At 46.7% G+C, this 16,726-nt stretch overlaps 1 protein-coding gene across 1 annotated transcript in view; it reads left to right on the forward strand.

Moving 5' to 3' along the window:
* The first annotated feature begins 4,433 nt into the window (after positions 1-4,433).
* NT5C3A (5'-nucleotidase, cytosolic IIIA) overlaps positions 4,434-16,726 on the forward strand; it is a 29,791-nt gene continuing 17,498 nt past the window's right edge. The window contains exon 1 of the mRNA XM_078859393.1: positions 4,434-4,637. Coding sequence (XP_078715519.1) covers positions 4,512-4,637 — 126 coding nt within the window. The 5' untranslated portion in view covers positions 4,434-4,511. The remainder of the gene's footprint in view (positions 4,638-16,726) is intronic.

Raw genomic sequence — 16,726 nt, forward strand, 5'->3', positions numbered from 1 at the left:
GAAGGATATCATTCCTGACATATCCTGGAGTTTACAAACTGAGTTGTACCTGCGGCAGCAGTTACATCGGGGATACGAAACATGTCTCGGACCGTGTCCGCGAACACAAGGCAGATCTGAAACACGGCAGAAACAATACCTCTGCCATAGCTGACCATTGTTACAACGCTGTGGGCTCACATGATATTGTGTTTTACGAGACAAAGGTACTCTGCAAATCTTCAGGTTACTATCAAAGGTTTGTTCATAAACCATCAAGATATATAAACAGACATAACTTCAACCGAGAAGATGGATACAAATTGAGCAATCATTGGAAGGATGTTATTAACCAGGTAAAACCCTAACTGCTTTATGGTTGTTGTCTATCATATCTGCTGGGTACTTGTCGATTTTTCCGAGTTAACTTCCGCCCCGCATCCCCAGCTCCCTTGGCCTCCCACTTACAGCCCCGCCCAATTCCCCCCGTCCAGCTTCACATCCTTCTCCTAGCGTCCACGCAGCGCTCCCCTCCCCCTAGGCCTCGGCAAGGTAAGGTAAATTAGCTTTTGTACCGGGTAAAAGGGTAAAGGGTAAAGGTTTCGACATGCCAAGGGGTAAGGTAAAGGGTAGGGTAAAAGTAGCTCAGAAAAATTATCCGGTAGGGTAAAGGTAGCGCGAATATTTACCCGGTAAATACAGTACATTGTTTACCGCTAAAAGCTCCGTGGCACAGTCCGTGGCCACCATTATAAATTGCGATAATTGATGTCGGACCAGATGGAGACGGTCCACGTTCTTGGGGTAGAGGACGAGGTCGAGGATGCCAGCAACGGCATTTATGGGGTTGCTGCGAACAGCAATCGAAAGAGGCAGCGGCATGCGTTCCCGTGGGAGCACACGCACGATTGGATGGAGGGTGTCGGGGTCGCTAGCCCCCGAGATCCCTCCCTCGATAATGCTAACGGCTGGGCTAACATCATCAATCGCCCCCCCGCTGCTAAGCGAACCGCTGCTAGGTTCCTCACCCATGGTGTGGGAGCCGTCGCCCGAGGATTCCCCTCCACCGCGGGTGCGCGTAGTAGGCATGGTTAGATACCGCGTAGTATTATGTCCCCTTTACGCTACCACGATACCTCCCTTTCCTAATCGCGTACCTGCGACCCACACGGAGCGAACATACGCACACACACACCGCTCCGTGCACTCCAACTCCACACCGACTACTCAAGTTATGATCGCGCACCTGTATCACACACGGAGTGAACACACGCGACACCCACTCTCGCACCGCTCTGCGCAGCGCCCCCCCGAGGCGAGCCGCAGCACTACAGAACCACTGTGTACACACGCGCACCCGTGCGCTCAGCTCCGCGCAGCGCTCACTCACGTAGCGAACCACTGTGTACACCCGCGCACCCACACGCTCACACTGCTCGACAAGATCACGCGAGGCCACGCTTCGCTATTAATGATTTATTATCCGCTACCTGGAACTAGATGTTAAATCAGTGAGTCGACGAGGCTGGCCTACGCTGATACCTCTATACCTATTCCCGATTTACTGCAATGATTCTAATTCACCTTCTTACTCACTGTTAGAAGTATTCGGCGTCCTGTGGCTTTTCCTCTATGCCGTCGGGACACGTCACGCGGACGTCCGGAGGGCAGAGCTGGGAGCCGACTTGTACGCGTGCCTCTTGAAGAGAAGTCAGGAGAGAGCCTCCCTACCTTGCTACGCTCCTTTTTATCCTAATTCCCGGACTCGGGCCCCTACCCCCTTCCCACGTACCGTGCGCCTTCGCTATGCTAATTAATCCTCTGTCCGCGCGGCGTAAACTCTAAACAATGGCTCGCGCCCCCCCCTTGCACGGGCACGGCGGCTCCGCGGCGCCTCCGCGGTGCTTTTGTTCCGCTAATCAATGAGCGACCTGCACGGCGCAAATTCCAATCAATCCCTTTCTCACGCAGGCCCCCCCCCATTATTGCAGTTCATGCGGCGGCGTCCGTCACAAAGGTGCGCCATGGGAATTTGTGCACGGCTCCCCGCGTGACCCTGCTCTCCCGATTACTCATACTAACAGCCTTATCCTTTAACTCCCCTAACAATGGTGCCTGCGTGCCCGTGCGTAATTATGCCGTCCCTCCGCTGCCTGTGCGGGGGGTGCCTGATTATGCAATTCAGATGCGCTGCGTGTTTTCTAATGATGCTCCTCCATCACAATGCTTATTCCCTCTGCCTGCCCCGTCGATACTTGCGTGTGTGGGGGGAAATGCGCCTCAACCGCGGTGGCCGAATGCCCCACGCCGCGACCACACCATATTAAGGCCGGTCGCAGCGCCGCGGCGCAACGTAGCACGGGGGAGGTCATCCAATTCCCTGATTGCCGGAAAACGTGAGAATTAATCCCGATAAGGGTTTCTCGGATAAAAACCGGTCGATCAGGTGTCCTCCCCTTCCAGCTCTATGGGGGGGAATGCGTGCGGGTGTGTTCATGTGAGGTGAGGTGAGGGGGACAAGGGGTTGGCTCCGTTGCTTGGTGGTGGCGAGGTCGGGGATGGGGCGCCTGCCGAACGGCTTCGTGGCGGCGGCATCACAAGGGTGATCCCCATGTACAGCAAGGGAAGCGGCAGTGCATGCACTGCCGCAAGTGGTTTTCCACCCACACGAACGCGTTGGGGTGGAAAGCCCACCTCAAGAAGCACAACGTGCTCGCCCCAGGCAGCGAGGTCGGGACATCGGCGTCGGCTGCCTGAAGGTTTCGTCTAACTGGGCCGGAGCGGCACAGGATCTTATTGCCTGTTGTTCATCCTCGGACGATGGCAATGACGAACTCGATCAGGTTGTTTATGAGATCGCCATCGACCAAGACGACTGGGACGAGGAGGTTATGGAGGACGGTGTTGTCGACAGCCTCAACGCCCGATTCGAAAGTATTATATATGTATAAAGCGCTCTACCTAGCATTTATCATTATAAACCTATTTCATGTGTTGTACCTAGGCCTCGGCAAGGAAAGGTAATTTACCCTTTTTACCGGGTAAAAGGGTAAAGGTTAAGGGTAAAGGTGTCGACATGCCAAGGGGTAAGGTAAAGGGTAGGTTAAAGGTAGCTCGGAAGAATTACCCGGTAGGGTAAAGGTAGCGCGAATATTACCCGGTAAATACAGTACCTTGTTTACCACTAAAAGCTCCGTGGCACAGTCCGTGGCCTCCATTTAATAAGTAATATTAAAAAAAACTTTCTTAAAAACACGCTTTTATTAAATGTACGAGTAATGGCAGAACTCCACGACTCGAGGAAGTGGCCCCGAAGCTTGCCATAGCGTAAGGGGACCGTGGCCAATTACAGCCGTGTGTTGAGCGTGGACAATTAGACCCAAGCCGAAACATAACATATAAAAAAGGATTTTATGATAGAATATAGTGTTGGCATCAGTATGACATAAGTATACCAAGTTTGCAGTCGATACCACATTAGGAAGTGGGTAAAAATTTAGTTACAAGATTTGAGGATACGACAGAGGTGGGACAAAGTCATTGTTATGCAAGTCCAAGTCGAGTCGCAAGTCATCAAATTCATGACTCGAGTCTGACTCGAGTCCAAGTCACATGACTCGAGTCCACATCTCATAGGTGGGACAAAGTCATTGTTATGCAAGTCCAAGTCGAGTCGCAAGTCATCAAATTCATGACTCGAGTCTGACTCGAGTCCAAGTCACATGACTCGAGTCCACACCTCTGGGATGCGACAACAAGCGTGTAAAATTGGAATCATCGAGAGTATTCTATATGTATAAAGCGCTCTACCTCGCATTTACCGTTATAAACCTTGTTCATGTGTAGTTCCCTAGTAATTACCCTGTAATTGGGTAATTTATATGGGGTAAGGGTAAAAGGTAGGCTCGTTGCTTTTTACCTTTTACCTTACCTGCTAAAGGGTAAAAGGTAGGGTAGAGTGATTGTATTGTGGTAAGGTAAAAGGTAGGGTAAAATAGGCTCGTTGTTTTTACCTTTTAACTTTTACCTTACCTTGCCGAGGGCTATCTCCCCCTACCCCCCTCCCTCTCTCCCTCCTGGCTCCTCCCCCCTTTCTTACCTATATAACCTCTTACCACGGCATCTCTCTCCCACTTAAGCAAAAAAAAACATTATTGCTGTGGTTTTCTCACCTGATGATGATTGCTCGTGTTGCAATCTAAACGTCGTGATTTATTTTATTGTATACCTACGTGACTTTACCGAAAGAACCAAAGAGTATGGATCCCTGCAGTCACGAAAGCTTCAAATCTTGGATTCAACGCAGATGAATTGGCGCGCGAGATTCGATTCCGGAATCGTAAAGCCGCGCACTGCCGCGAATCGGCGTGCAAACGACTCAGGCCACGCGAAAAAACAAATCCAACCGGAATCGATCCGCCGAATCGCATAACAACTGGAGGAACACCGATTAATCGACTCCAGCTGCCCGCCGAACTCGTTGCAACGCGGGGTTCGACTCCCGGACCGCCGCCGCCGCCTGCCCGTCGCTCATGAACCGCACCACGGCCGCCGTGGGCGCTGGGGCCGCGCTGCTGCTGGTGCTTGGGGCCGCGGCGTTAGCGCAGCTGCACCTGGGCTCCAGGCGGCGGAGCCGGCGCGGCCGCATCATAGACATGGTGGGCGACGGGGAAGGCGCGGTGCTGTTGTTCCCTTCTTTCCTCCGCGTCTCGAAGAGCGTCCACACGCGTCTCTGGGTGACCTTGTGTCTCTGGGGTACTTGCGTACATGGCTCTCCTTGCGTCCCTGGGTGTCCTTGTGTCTCTATGGCCACGTGTTCCTGTGTCCTTGTGTCTCTATGGCCACGTGTTCCTGTGTCCTTGTGTCTTTATGGCCACGTGTTCCTATGGCCACGTGTTCCTGTGTCCTTGTGTCTCTATGGCCACGTGTTCCTGTGTCCTTGTGTCTCTATGGCTACGTGTTCCTGTGTCCTTGTGTCTCTATGGCCACGTGTTGCCTGTGTCATTGTGTCTCTGGCCACGTGTTCCTGTGTCCTTGTGCCCCTATGGCCACGTGTGCCTGTGTCCCAGTGTCTTCCTGCCTCGTGTGTCCGTCTTTGTGACTACGTGTGTGTGTGTGCGCACGCGCGAGTCTCTGTACGTATGTGTATTATTTGGGTTCATTAATCGTGATATTTTTTTTACTGCGAATATAAGTACGTTGGCAAGACACCGAGCTGTAAGGGATGGTGGACGGTGATCGAGACCAACGTGGCAGTGGCAAACGCGACCGAGAGCGATGAAATCTGATTAGCAAGGTTGACTGCGTAGGGTGTGGAAACAGTTCAACATACCCACATCAAGCTCGTGTGCATTTTCCAGCTGGAAAGTTGCATGACACAAGTGAGAGAGATTTGACGACTGACTTAAAACTTTCGTGACTGCAGGAATTCATATTCTTGGTTTTTTCGGTAAAGGCACAAATAGAAAACAAAAACATAAAAAAAAGTATTTAAAACAATACAGGAAAAAACCCACAAAAAAATCAAATAGTACAATTGAATTATTTTTTTTAAATACAAATACATTAAAAAAATAATAAATGCAAAAACCCACGACGTTTCAATCGCAACACAAGTGGTCTTCATCAGGCGGAGAGAAAAGAGGGGGTAAGCCTCCAAATGTAGTTGCTTTTAAGGGTTCCAAAGTGAGTGGGCGGGGGAAAGAGCTGTGCGAGCAACACGAGTTGCGGAAGCAGCGCGCTAATGCAGGAGCAAAACAAAGGGGGGGGGGTGTGGAAGGGGGCAGAGACGGGGGAGAGAGAGGAGGTGGGCAGAGATAGGGGGGGAGGGGGGGTAGAGATGGAGGGGGGACTGCACCTCGCTACACCCATCCACACTGCTAACGGTAGAGGTTGGCAAGAAAACAAATCAAGTAATGACCCAAAGTGGTTGATGACATCTTTCCAATGATTATTGAGTTTAAAACGTCGTCTCGGTTGAAATTGTGTCTGTATATATGAATGGCTTCATGAACAAATCTTTGTTGATAGCCAGTCGGCTTGTCAAGTACCATCGTCTTAGAGAAATCTATTTCATGTGAGCCAGCCGCATTAAAGTAATGATCAAGCACGGCAGAAGTATTGGTCCTGCCGTGTTTCAGATCTGCCTTATGTTCACGAACATGGTCCGAGACATGTTTGGTTTCCCCAATGTAACTGCTGCTGCAGATACAGCTTAGTTTGTAGATGCCGGGATATTGCATGTCAGGAATCTTGTCCTTCACAGATGGGATCAGGTCACGAATTTTGTGCACTGTGTTCAATCGGACCTGGATCTTGTGTTTGTTCAAGATTTTGGAAATCTTTTTGGTTCATCTGATTTAGTCGCTCACATTTCTGAAGAGATGCCGCGACCCTAAGGTAATACCGACTTCATTCACACTAACCTCTGCTGCTGTCACATCTTCCAATGCCAACCGAATTTTGTTTAGAGCAAGCTTTTCCCTGATCTCTGAGAGAATTGGACTGCTCCGCACTGAACTCGATCATGTAGACAAGACACTCTTGAAATCACACTTAACATTGACAGAAAAAAATGTCGACATCTGATTGGGAACATGTAGATAACATGACCGCTTCATCAGCTGCCACGATGTCAGCTAAATGTAAAGATAATCTGATTTACAAATTCAACCTCCGATCCACACATTCAAAAGTTAGACCTTGACAAGGTTGTTATCAATCTGAGTAATAGCCCAATCTCCGATGGTCTGAAGTAGGTTTTGGCTAAAGGATTGAACTTCGCAGTCGCCCCCAAGCACATACCAGTGGATGACATTATTGCTCAGGTCGATGTAGCCCTTAAGGGTTTTTACACATCGCTGCAGACGTGACAAGATCTGAAATCGCTGCAACCCTCAAGCGCTAAGATACCAGTCAGAAACATCAGTAAGGAGGAGTGCTTTGAGTTATTCCAATTAAAAAAGAGGGAATATATCGTCATCCTCTCATCCGACAAGGGAAATGCCACGGTCATCATGGACAAAAACGTGTACAATAACAAAATTCAGGACCTACTTAATTATGGTAGCTATACAAAAATTTTACTGGTAGGAACTTCCTGGTTACACCAGCCTACAGGGGATTATTGTGTCCGTCGCGCAGGGAGGGGCTGGGTGGGGAAGGTGGGGCTGGGTAGGGAGGGGCTGGGTGGGGAGGGGCTGGTCACACCGTGGTGCCCTTATAAAACTCAACGTTTAACCTACTGACGCCGGCTTGTGCCCGCCCTCACAGTCGGGCATATTTGCAGAATACACCACGCCGCCGTTGACCCTGGCCATTGACCGAGCAACCCAACGTTCCTACCAGCTTCCTCCGCAGGAATGTGTAAATAGATCCCACCAACTGCCTCGTTACAAAAATTAACAGTATCATCACTGATTCAGCTTCATTAATTGGAACAGACCAAACGGTTTTCCTTAAAACCTTCTGCTAGACCACCCAGACGATATGGCTTACCAAAAATCCATAAATAAGGTACACCCCTTCGTCCCATTGTCTCCACCAATGGCTCGCCCACCTACAAACTGGCCCGATATCTATCTGAGACCTTGCAGCCATTCCCTGGTAAGACCACCTCTTCTGTTCTTAACTCGGCTCACCTGGCTGGTATCGTCATTTAAAGACATCTCACTGTCCCTAGGTGGGTGATTTGCTCGTTATTTTCGATGTAGTTTCTCTGTTCACAAAAGTTCCTGTGCCCGATACCATTGCAATAATTGAAGATTAGGTCCAACAAGGACTGAATGCTGATGTTCCAGCCCTGGTGAGACACTGCCTCACCAATACATACTTCACTTGGAATGGAACATTCTCCAAACAAACTGAAGGCACACCAATGGGTTCTCCCTTATCTCTGGTTGTGGCCAACATTTTCATGGAAAAATTTGAGATGGACGCCATCCAGGCATCCACTATACGCCTGTCCTTGTGGAAGAGGTATGTGGATGACACGTTTGTCATCTGGCCACATGGCCGACCGGCTCTGGAACAATTCCTCAACCACATCAATTCCATACACCAAGTCATCCAGTTCACCATGGAGATAGAAAAGGATGGCATGCTACCTTTCTTGGATGTCCAAATCAAAAAGAGACCAGATGGCTCAATGGGACACTGTCTACAGGAAAGCAACTCGTACATATGCCTACCTAAAACCTGACTCCCACCACCATCCATCCCAGAATAATTACCATAGAGCTCAATGTATCTCCGACCATGAACACCTGACCAGTGAACTCAAACGCGTCACCAGGCTCTCAAGGCGAATGGATATTCTGACTACATAATCCGCAAAGCCATCACGCCAACCGTGAGGAAGGAGCCATCTGAAGACCCAATAAAAACCATCACCTTACCTTACATAGGGATAACCAAAAAGATTTCCAAAATCTTGAACAAACACAAGATCCAGGTCCGATTTAACACAGTGCACAAAAATTCGTGGCCCGATCCCATCTGTGAAGGACAAGATTCCTGACATGCAATATCCCGGCATCTACAAACTGAGCTGTATCTGCGGCAGCAGTTACATTGGGGAAACCAAACAACATGTCTCGGACCGTGTTCGTGAACATAAGGCAGATTTGAAACACGACAGGACCAATACTTCTGCCGTGGCTGATCATTACTTTAATGCGGCTGGCTCAAGAAATTGATTTCTCTAAAACGATGGTACTTTGCAAGCCAACTGGCTATCAACAAAGATTTGTTCACGAAGCCATCCATATATACAGACACAGACACAATATCAACCGAGACGACGGTTTTAAACTCGGCAATCATTGGAAAGATGTCATCAACCACTTGGTCATGACTTGATTTGTGTTTTCTTGCTAACCTCTACTGTCAGCAGTGTGAATGGGTTTATTGAGGTGCAATGCCCCCCCTCATCTCTACCCCCCCTCCCCCCCATCTCTGCCCAACCCCTCTCCCCCTGTCCTCTGCCCCCTTCCTCCCCCGCTATTGTCTGCTCCTACATTAACGCTGGTTGCCCCGCCCATGCTGTTTGCGCTGCACAAGCTCACCTCTGCCCAACTCCCCCTTTGTTTTGCTCCTGCATTAGCGCACTGCTTCCGCAGCTCGTGTTACTTGCACAACTCTTTCCCCCACCCACTCACTTTGGAACCCTTATAAGCAGCTACATTTGGAGGCTTTCCCCCTCTTTTCTCTCCGCCTGATGAAGACCGCTTGTTTTGCGATCGAAATGTCGTGGGTTTTTTCTGCTTTTATTCTTTTCAATTTATTATAAAATTTTATTATAAAAAAATTGTAACATTTAATTATTACATTTTAAATATATATCTATTTTTTTTCTATTTACGTGATTTTACCGAAAGAACCAAGAATATGTGACTACTGCTTTTGGAGGAGTCTTCTATCAAACAGTAGATTGGTCTTGAAGGTTGCTGATGAATTGCGATTTTGATTCATAACGCGTTTCCATGCAACCTTGACAGACGCACAACACCTTGTGCTACAATTGAGTGCTCACCAAATACTATCAGTTTGTCTGCGGGCATGCTTCAAATGGGGCCGCCCCTGTGTTTCCATGGGTTTGAGGCATGCGTCTGTCTCTGTGGCCTCGTTTTTGTTTACTGTGCACGTGTTCTCTGCTATCTGTCCACGTACCCGAACGATGCCCGTAACCCCAAACCTGTTGTGGCTTTCTGACCCAACCCCTACTGGACATATGTGAAAAAGAGCTTAATAGCTGATCAGATTTCTCCAGAATAAATAAAGATTAGGATTCTGTTGTCCACGTGTCTTGAGCCCATGTGCCTGCAGAGTTTTTTAAGTCTCCGTGTCAGTGTTTCTGTGTGTGTCCCAGTTCGCGTCCTAATTGTCATATGTCTATCCTGTTTGGTCTGCATTCTGTGTCCATATGTCTGTACCATAGTCAGTTGGTAGCCTCGTACAGTATTATTTGTCAGACCATTATGTCTGGGGCTTTTTTGTGTATTTGCACATGTACATGTACACGCATCAATTTAATATCCATATACGTTGTGTTGCTCGGGTCTGTATCCAGTGTGTACCCATGTTTGTCTATCCATCTATATCTTAGTGTTGTAATTGCCCACATGTTTCGCTGGCTGTGCACCAGCACACAGACAATGCACCACACCCTGTCTGCGCTCGTTTTAGTAATTTCTAGTGTTTTTTCCTTATCTGTTTTTTTAGCTTTCTTGTAATTTATTTGTTCGCTTGTCACTGTTCCAAGTTTTAGTTTCGCTGCTATTTGTTTTCTTTTCTGTCCCCGTGCCTGTCTAACGACCTATATGTGTATGTCTGTCTATAGACTAGCACAGCTACATCTGCCAAACTGACATCTGTTACCCTGCCTGTCATTTTGTCTGACTGCCTGCCATGACAGGCATTTGATCAGGCAAGGCCAGGCATGCAAGTGTGAGCCATGTGGTGTTGGTTTGTGGGCTGGATAACGCCAAGACATAGCTGTTTGTCGAATAACATGAATGCTCTCACCCTCTCATTTTGCCTATGAAGCACAAGTATGCTGTCCAGCAGATTACGCTCTGCTTTCAGCCGTTTATTCACTAGTTTTTGGCAGTTGTGTTGTGAACATTTGGCCAAATGGGTGACAATCTAAAAGTGTCCAACCCTATTTCACTGTTACTGTCCCCCTGCTGAAATGACCCTGAGCTTGTGTACATTTCTACATTCCTGGAGGTGTCATGTGACAAACACAATTCTCATTGTCTGTGTGGCTGGGAAAGTGCTGCCCTCTACAATGTGAACCATAGGTTACTTGAAGATTTGTCAAAAGGTGTGTATCCACTTCCATGGGTTTGACCAGCCATCGAACAAAGACGGTCACTGCATCCCGCACTTTCAAATGCTCTTCTGCGGTCGTCTGGAGTGCTCTTCCGATATTAGGAAGCCACTGGAGCTATGCACTTTTAAATCTAAATTGAAAACTCATTTAGAACTGCTTTTTGGGTTGCGTTTGTCCTTCCCCGCACTTCTTATTAGCGCGGTTGGCTACGTATTGTGCAAAATAAGTTAATCATACATACATGGGATATTCTCTAACGTGAAGGGTTGCACTGCTTTGTGGGTGATCCAAATGTTGTCTTTGTCTCGCATGATGCCATTTTCCAACAAACACATTTTACAAGATTAAACATCTTGTGGGTATGAGCAGAGGCTTATCATTCCCCATGAAATAAACGGCCGTCCAAGTATAGTTCTCAGAATTCAATGGCTTTTACATAAATTGGTTTGTGCTTTAATCATTCACCTGAAAATGAACCTATGGTTTGTGGCCTTCTTCACCTTGGTTACAGAATATCCCTCGCTATTAGTGGCTACAAAGAGTCGGTACAACAGTACATAGTTAAAAACTGAAAAGGTTTTTGTGATCCGTAACTTTCAAAGTTCACAGTGATGCCTGAGCAACCTTGTACTTGAACAGATTATTTGATAATACTGCGTTGGCTTAATTGATAATAAGTAAACGATTTGATAGCTCATTGGGTGTACTTGCTGTTTCATTCGTATGTGTACTGACTCGCTTGTAATTTTGTGGGTCTATTACCTCCTTAGCAATGTACCAGTTTTAATTTTGGTTTAACATACTCTACTGACCACCATGTAGCTTTGCGCAAGTCATATAACAACTTGTTTGTGTACGTGTCACCCATTCAAGCGTTATCCTAGCTCATCTCTACTTATTTTCCAAGACTTGACGAGATCGGGTGCATTCCTGGTGATTTAGTCATAGGCGGTTTAAAATAACGTTGTGTAAAATCCCGTAATTCTGCCACGCTTACATCTCGGGGACTATAGATCTAATTTTGCTTAATGTGGAAAGTTGCAAATTGGTGATATTTGAATGTTCACCGTTATTAGTTTAGTAATGTATCCGTTTCTGATAATTAATTTTTTTTATTTTGTAGGGAGTTTGTTCTTGGCTACCATCAGAGATGATTGCCATCCTCCACAGTCATTTGTGGGAAAAAAATGACTTGAATTAATGTAAATGCATCAATAATTCCGTTAAGTGTAATGTTGCTCGTTTTCCAGGTAAGGCTGTATGGGATATTTAAAATTGTTCATCTGCTTCCAGAAAATCATGTGCATCACCATTTATCTATGCCTTGATGTGCTTAAATTACAGCTGAATTCCCCTTGAAGTTGTTTCCTTTGATTATGAAGGTGGCATCCACCCTAGTTTCTCCATGTTCTTGGTATTCTTACATTTATGATTGCGTTGATATTTATTTCCTTAACTACACGGCTCTGCAAAAGGCAACGTCTTTTTTGTAGGGTTTTAGCTTTGTCAGGTCGTTTAAATTGACACACTTTGAAAGGGACATCTGGTTACCATTTTTGTGTAATAATTGTTTGTATCTTTAATCAGAAGATCCATTGAGTTGCATGAAACACATTGCCTCTTCTTAGAGAGACCTGGGTGCAATTTATGTATTCATCAATCTAAATTGATTATTATACTCAACACACAGGGATCAAATCTGCCGTATGAAGTTTGCCCCTTGACAATTAATGAAAACATTACTGTAGGGTGATGGAAAAAGAATAGGCATTACCTGGCAATAACCCAGGTGTTAAGATGTTCAAACACCAAATAGACACCTATTACAAAGCATGAAGTCTGTATAAATCACAAATGCTTGTGGTTAAACAAGCCAAATAAACATGCTCTGATAATTAATATATACATTGTTTTGAAACAGATTGGCCTGCACCAGCCTTTTTCGATTTAAAGCTTTCGTGACTGCAGGGATTCATCATCTTGGTTCTTTCAGTAAAGTCACGTAGAAGGGAAATAATAAAATAATAAAAATAAAACATGAAATAATTCTCACGACGTTTCGGCCACAACGCAAGCAGCCGTCCTCAGGTGAAGAACAAGTCTGTCGGGAAGACAGCGTCTGAATGAAACACCCCAGGCTTGGAGCGTATATTTAAGCTGGGTTGGAGGGGGAAGAGTGCCCTGACAAAAGAATTTGCATATGAAGAGGAATTTAGCATATTTATGGGAAATGCAGATATGGGATTAGTACTACTTGTGAAATGCATTGGAGGTGGGCGGGGGGTTTCAAAGTCATATTATGCCCGTGCATTATGCAGGATTAGCAGCATCAAAGGGAGGGGATAGGGGTAGCATTAATGGTAATGCTTTAATGTTCTTCACCTGAGGACGGCTGCTTGCGTTGTGGCCGAAACGTCATGAGAATTATTTTATTATGTTTTATTATTATTTTATTATTTCCCTTCTATGTGACTTTACCGAAAGAACCAAGATGATGCACCAGCCTTCTTTATGGCCTTGTCTCACGAGTGTTAGACCAGAGAATGGCAAAAGGCCAGCAGCAGAAAGGCAATGCAAATATCAAAGCATTTTAATAGCTCGAGTTGAGCAGTTATTACGTTAGGGCAGGGGTAGCCAACCTGTAACAGACCAAAAGCCACAGTACCCATGAGTTGTGCAAAGAGCCAAGTGTATATATAATATCATACAACGTATCATACATCATGGGACCTCCTTTGCCAGGACCAAAATATAAGAATAGGTTTTTCTGATCGTGCATTGTCTTTGAGCTGTATGCCTTTTGGTGTCCTCTGGTCTAACACCGTTTGAGATGAGGCTCAAAAGAAAACTCTCTCTGGTGTGGACCAATCAGTTTCAAGGACAATGCATATATTATCAGAGTTTTTTGTTTGTGTAGTGAGTCCAACTGGGTCGCAGACGTTCTTCTTCAGAGGCAACACATTTATTACACAACACGTATATACAAAAGGGATAGCTGCCCCTTTACCAGATACAGCCTAGGGTGGTGACCACCCAGCTAACGACACTACCATACAGGAGTTATGGCTACGACGGACCGGACCCGTACTCGGGTCCTCGGCCACGTGTTGGTGTCTCTTCAGATGTAGAACGTGGATCTTCCAGCTTGCAGAACGTAGCGACTCCGGTCCCTCCCAGGGACCCACCTTATATCCTCCCGGGTCGGGGCCAGCTCCGCCCTTGGCCCCGCCCACCTTTGCTCGATCCCTCTCGAGAGCTCTCCCCGGACACGTGATCACCCCTTAGCTCAGGGGTGGGAAAACTTTTTGACTCGCGGGCTACAATGGGTTCTAAAATTTAACAGAGGGGCCGGGCCAGGAACAGATGGATGGAGTGTTTGTGTGAACTAATATAAAGGACATGTAAAAATAATTACATGGAAGGATTTGGCCTTTAACAGGTAGCAAAGCATTTATTTGCAAGGCAATTTAACAAACATGTCGTAACGTGACTGATCAAACATCATGAAAACATCTGAGGCCTGCGCCCAAACCAATTACCTCACTTGAACTTCTTTATTATTTACATTAACAGGTTAGAGCAGCCACGCAGGCTGTGTGTCGGAGATTTGGCTCCAACCTCGCTGCAGCAACACATCATCAGTTTCAGTGGGAACAGTGTTGTTGATCTCCCATTTTTGCCAGTGCATCCAAGTCTGGAGTTATTTTGGTTGTGGAAATTCTCAGGATAGATCTGAGGTGCTGATCCGTTAACTTTGATCTGTGACGGGCTTTGTTGGCGTTCATGACGCTGAATGTCTGCTCACACACATAAGTCGAGCCAAACAAAGTCAGTATCTTCTGTGCAGTCCTCCGGAGGTTTGAAAACGTGGCTCTGTTAAGTGAAACATAAAAGTTATTCAGTTTAACAGAGTTGAACTTCTCCTTTAGGACGGAGTCAGACTGAAGATCTATCAGTTCCAACTGCAGCTCCTGTGGTGCGGTTTCAGGGTCTTGTGACAGGGGACAGGACACCAGCTGAAGTGACTGTTCAATGTTTTCAAAATCAGAGAATTCTCCGTGCAGGTCCTCAAGTGATTTGCTGTATTTTTTGCGTTTCGCGGTGCCTCTTCCTGCATGGCAAGTGTGGGGAAATGAGCGAAAGATTTGTTGACAATTTGTCCGGAGAACAAAGTGAGCTTGGATTTGAAGGCTTTCACATGTTTGTACATGTCGTGAACAGACTGATCTTTCCCCTGCAGTTTCACATTCAGCTCATTCATGTGTGAAAATATGTCCACAGCAAACGCAAAGTCACTAAGCCAGTTCTTGTCGCTTAGCTCAGGGAATTCGTCAGATTTCCCCATCAACTCCAAAAATGCGATGATGTCCTCTTTCAGCTCCCACACTCGTTATAACACTTTCCCCAAACTTAACCAGCAGACACGAGAGTGGTACAGCAAGTCCTGATGATCCTCATCAGTTTCCTCCAGGAACGTAATAAACTGACGGTGCTGAAGTCCCCTTGCTCGTATAAAGTTCACACGTTTTACGACTGGATTCATGACATGATTAAGCTGCAATACAGACTTACACAGGGATTCCTGATGGATGATGCAGTGAAGGAAAATAAGATCCTGGACAGGGTTTTCCTTTTTCACTTTATCCTGGATTCTTTTCAGCAGCCCAACATTTTTTCCAGTTAAATTTGGCGATCGATCCGTTGTGACATTGACAAGTTTACTCCAAGGTAGCTTCATTCTTTCGATGACAGCAGATACCTGGTTATACAAGTCCTCTCCCTGCGTTGTTCCTTTCAGGGACTCCATGGTAAAAAAACTCCTCTGTTATCGCAAAACTGTCGTCAATGCCTCGGATAAAAATGAGGAGCTGAGCAGTGTCTTTTACGTCCGTACTTTCATCCAGTGCTAGTGAATATAATTCAAAGGAATCAGACTTTTTGTTTAATTGACTGGCTATATTTTCATCAATCAGTTCCACACGGCGAGTCACAGTCCTGCGTGATAAACTGACTTTTTCAAATTTGCTTTTGATCTCCGGACACAAGATGTCTGCTGTCTGTACCATGCATTCTTTTACAAACTCGCCTTCGGAGAAAGGCTTGCTAGCCTTTGCTATTTCGAATGCCACCAAAAAACTTGCCTTGGTAGTTGACTCTTGAATCGCAGTTTGTCGGTGAAAAAATGTTGCTGAATCTGCAAATTAGCCACCAACCTCTGAGCCGTAGCCGCCCGTTCTTGCGTTGACTGCTTGCTAGCGTAGTTAGCATGCTTCGTAGCAAAGTGACGGCTGATGTTGTACTCCTTGAAAACTGCGACATTTTCTCGGCATATCAGGCATACAGCCTTCGATTGGACTTCAGTGAAAAAGTATTTTGTTGTCCACTCCGTGTTAAACACTCGGCACTCATTGTCCACTTTTAGTTTCCTTGATCCTCTCATTTTACAGAAGGGCTCACAGGGCAAAGCGAAAAAGTAAAGGGAGCACCTTATCTAACTCAGCAATGTAAACAAACCCTGAAAATGGCGCTGACGGCCCACAATGCATTGCGAGATCATGTGCCCTTTAGAGCCCGAAACACCACACTCCCGGTCAAAGTGCGCCATCTATTTGGGGAAATGGGGGCATTACAGGAGGAAGGTAAAATTTAATTTAATAATAATATTTGGACAAGTTCGGCGGGCCGGATTAAAAAGCCCAACGAGCCGTATACGGCCCACGGGCCGTGCTTTGCCCATGTCTGCCCTAGCTCCTCCACCTGGGGGCCTCTCTATGGACACTCCGGATCGCGTGCCTACGGGGTCAACCAGAGTGCCATGGCCCGGGGCAACCCTGTCCCTTGGCTGACACTCTCTCGCTCCCTCCTGTGGGAGCCTGCACTTGCACGCCATGCGTGGTGCCCTTGCTATCCCAG

Source organism: Lampetra fluviatilis, chromosome 1, assembly GCF_964198595.1.
Source record: "Lampetra fluviatilis chromosome 1, kcLamFluv1.1, whole genome shotgun sequence".
Classification (NCBI taxonomy): Eukaryota; Metazoa; Chordata; class Hyperoartia; order Petromyzontiformes; family Petromyzontidae; genus Lampetra; species Lampetra fluviatilis.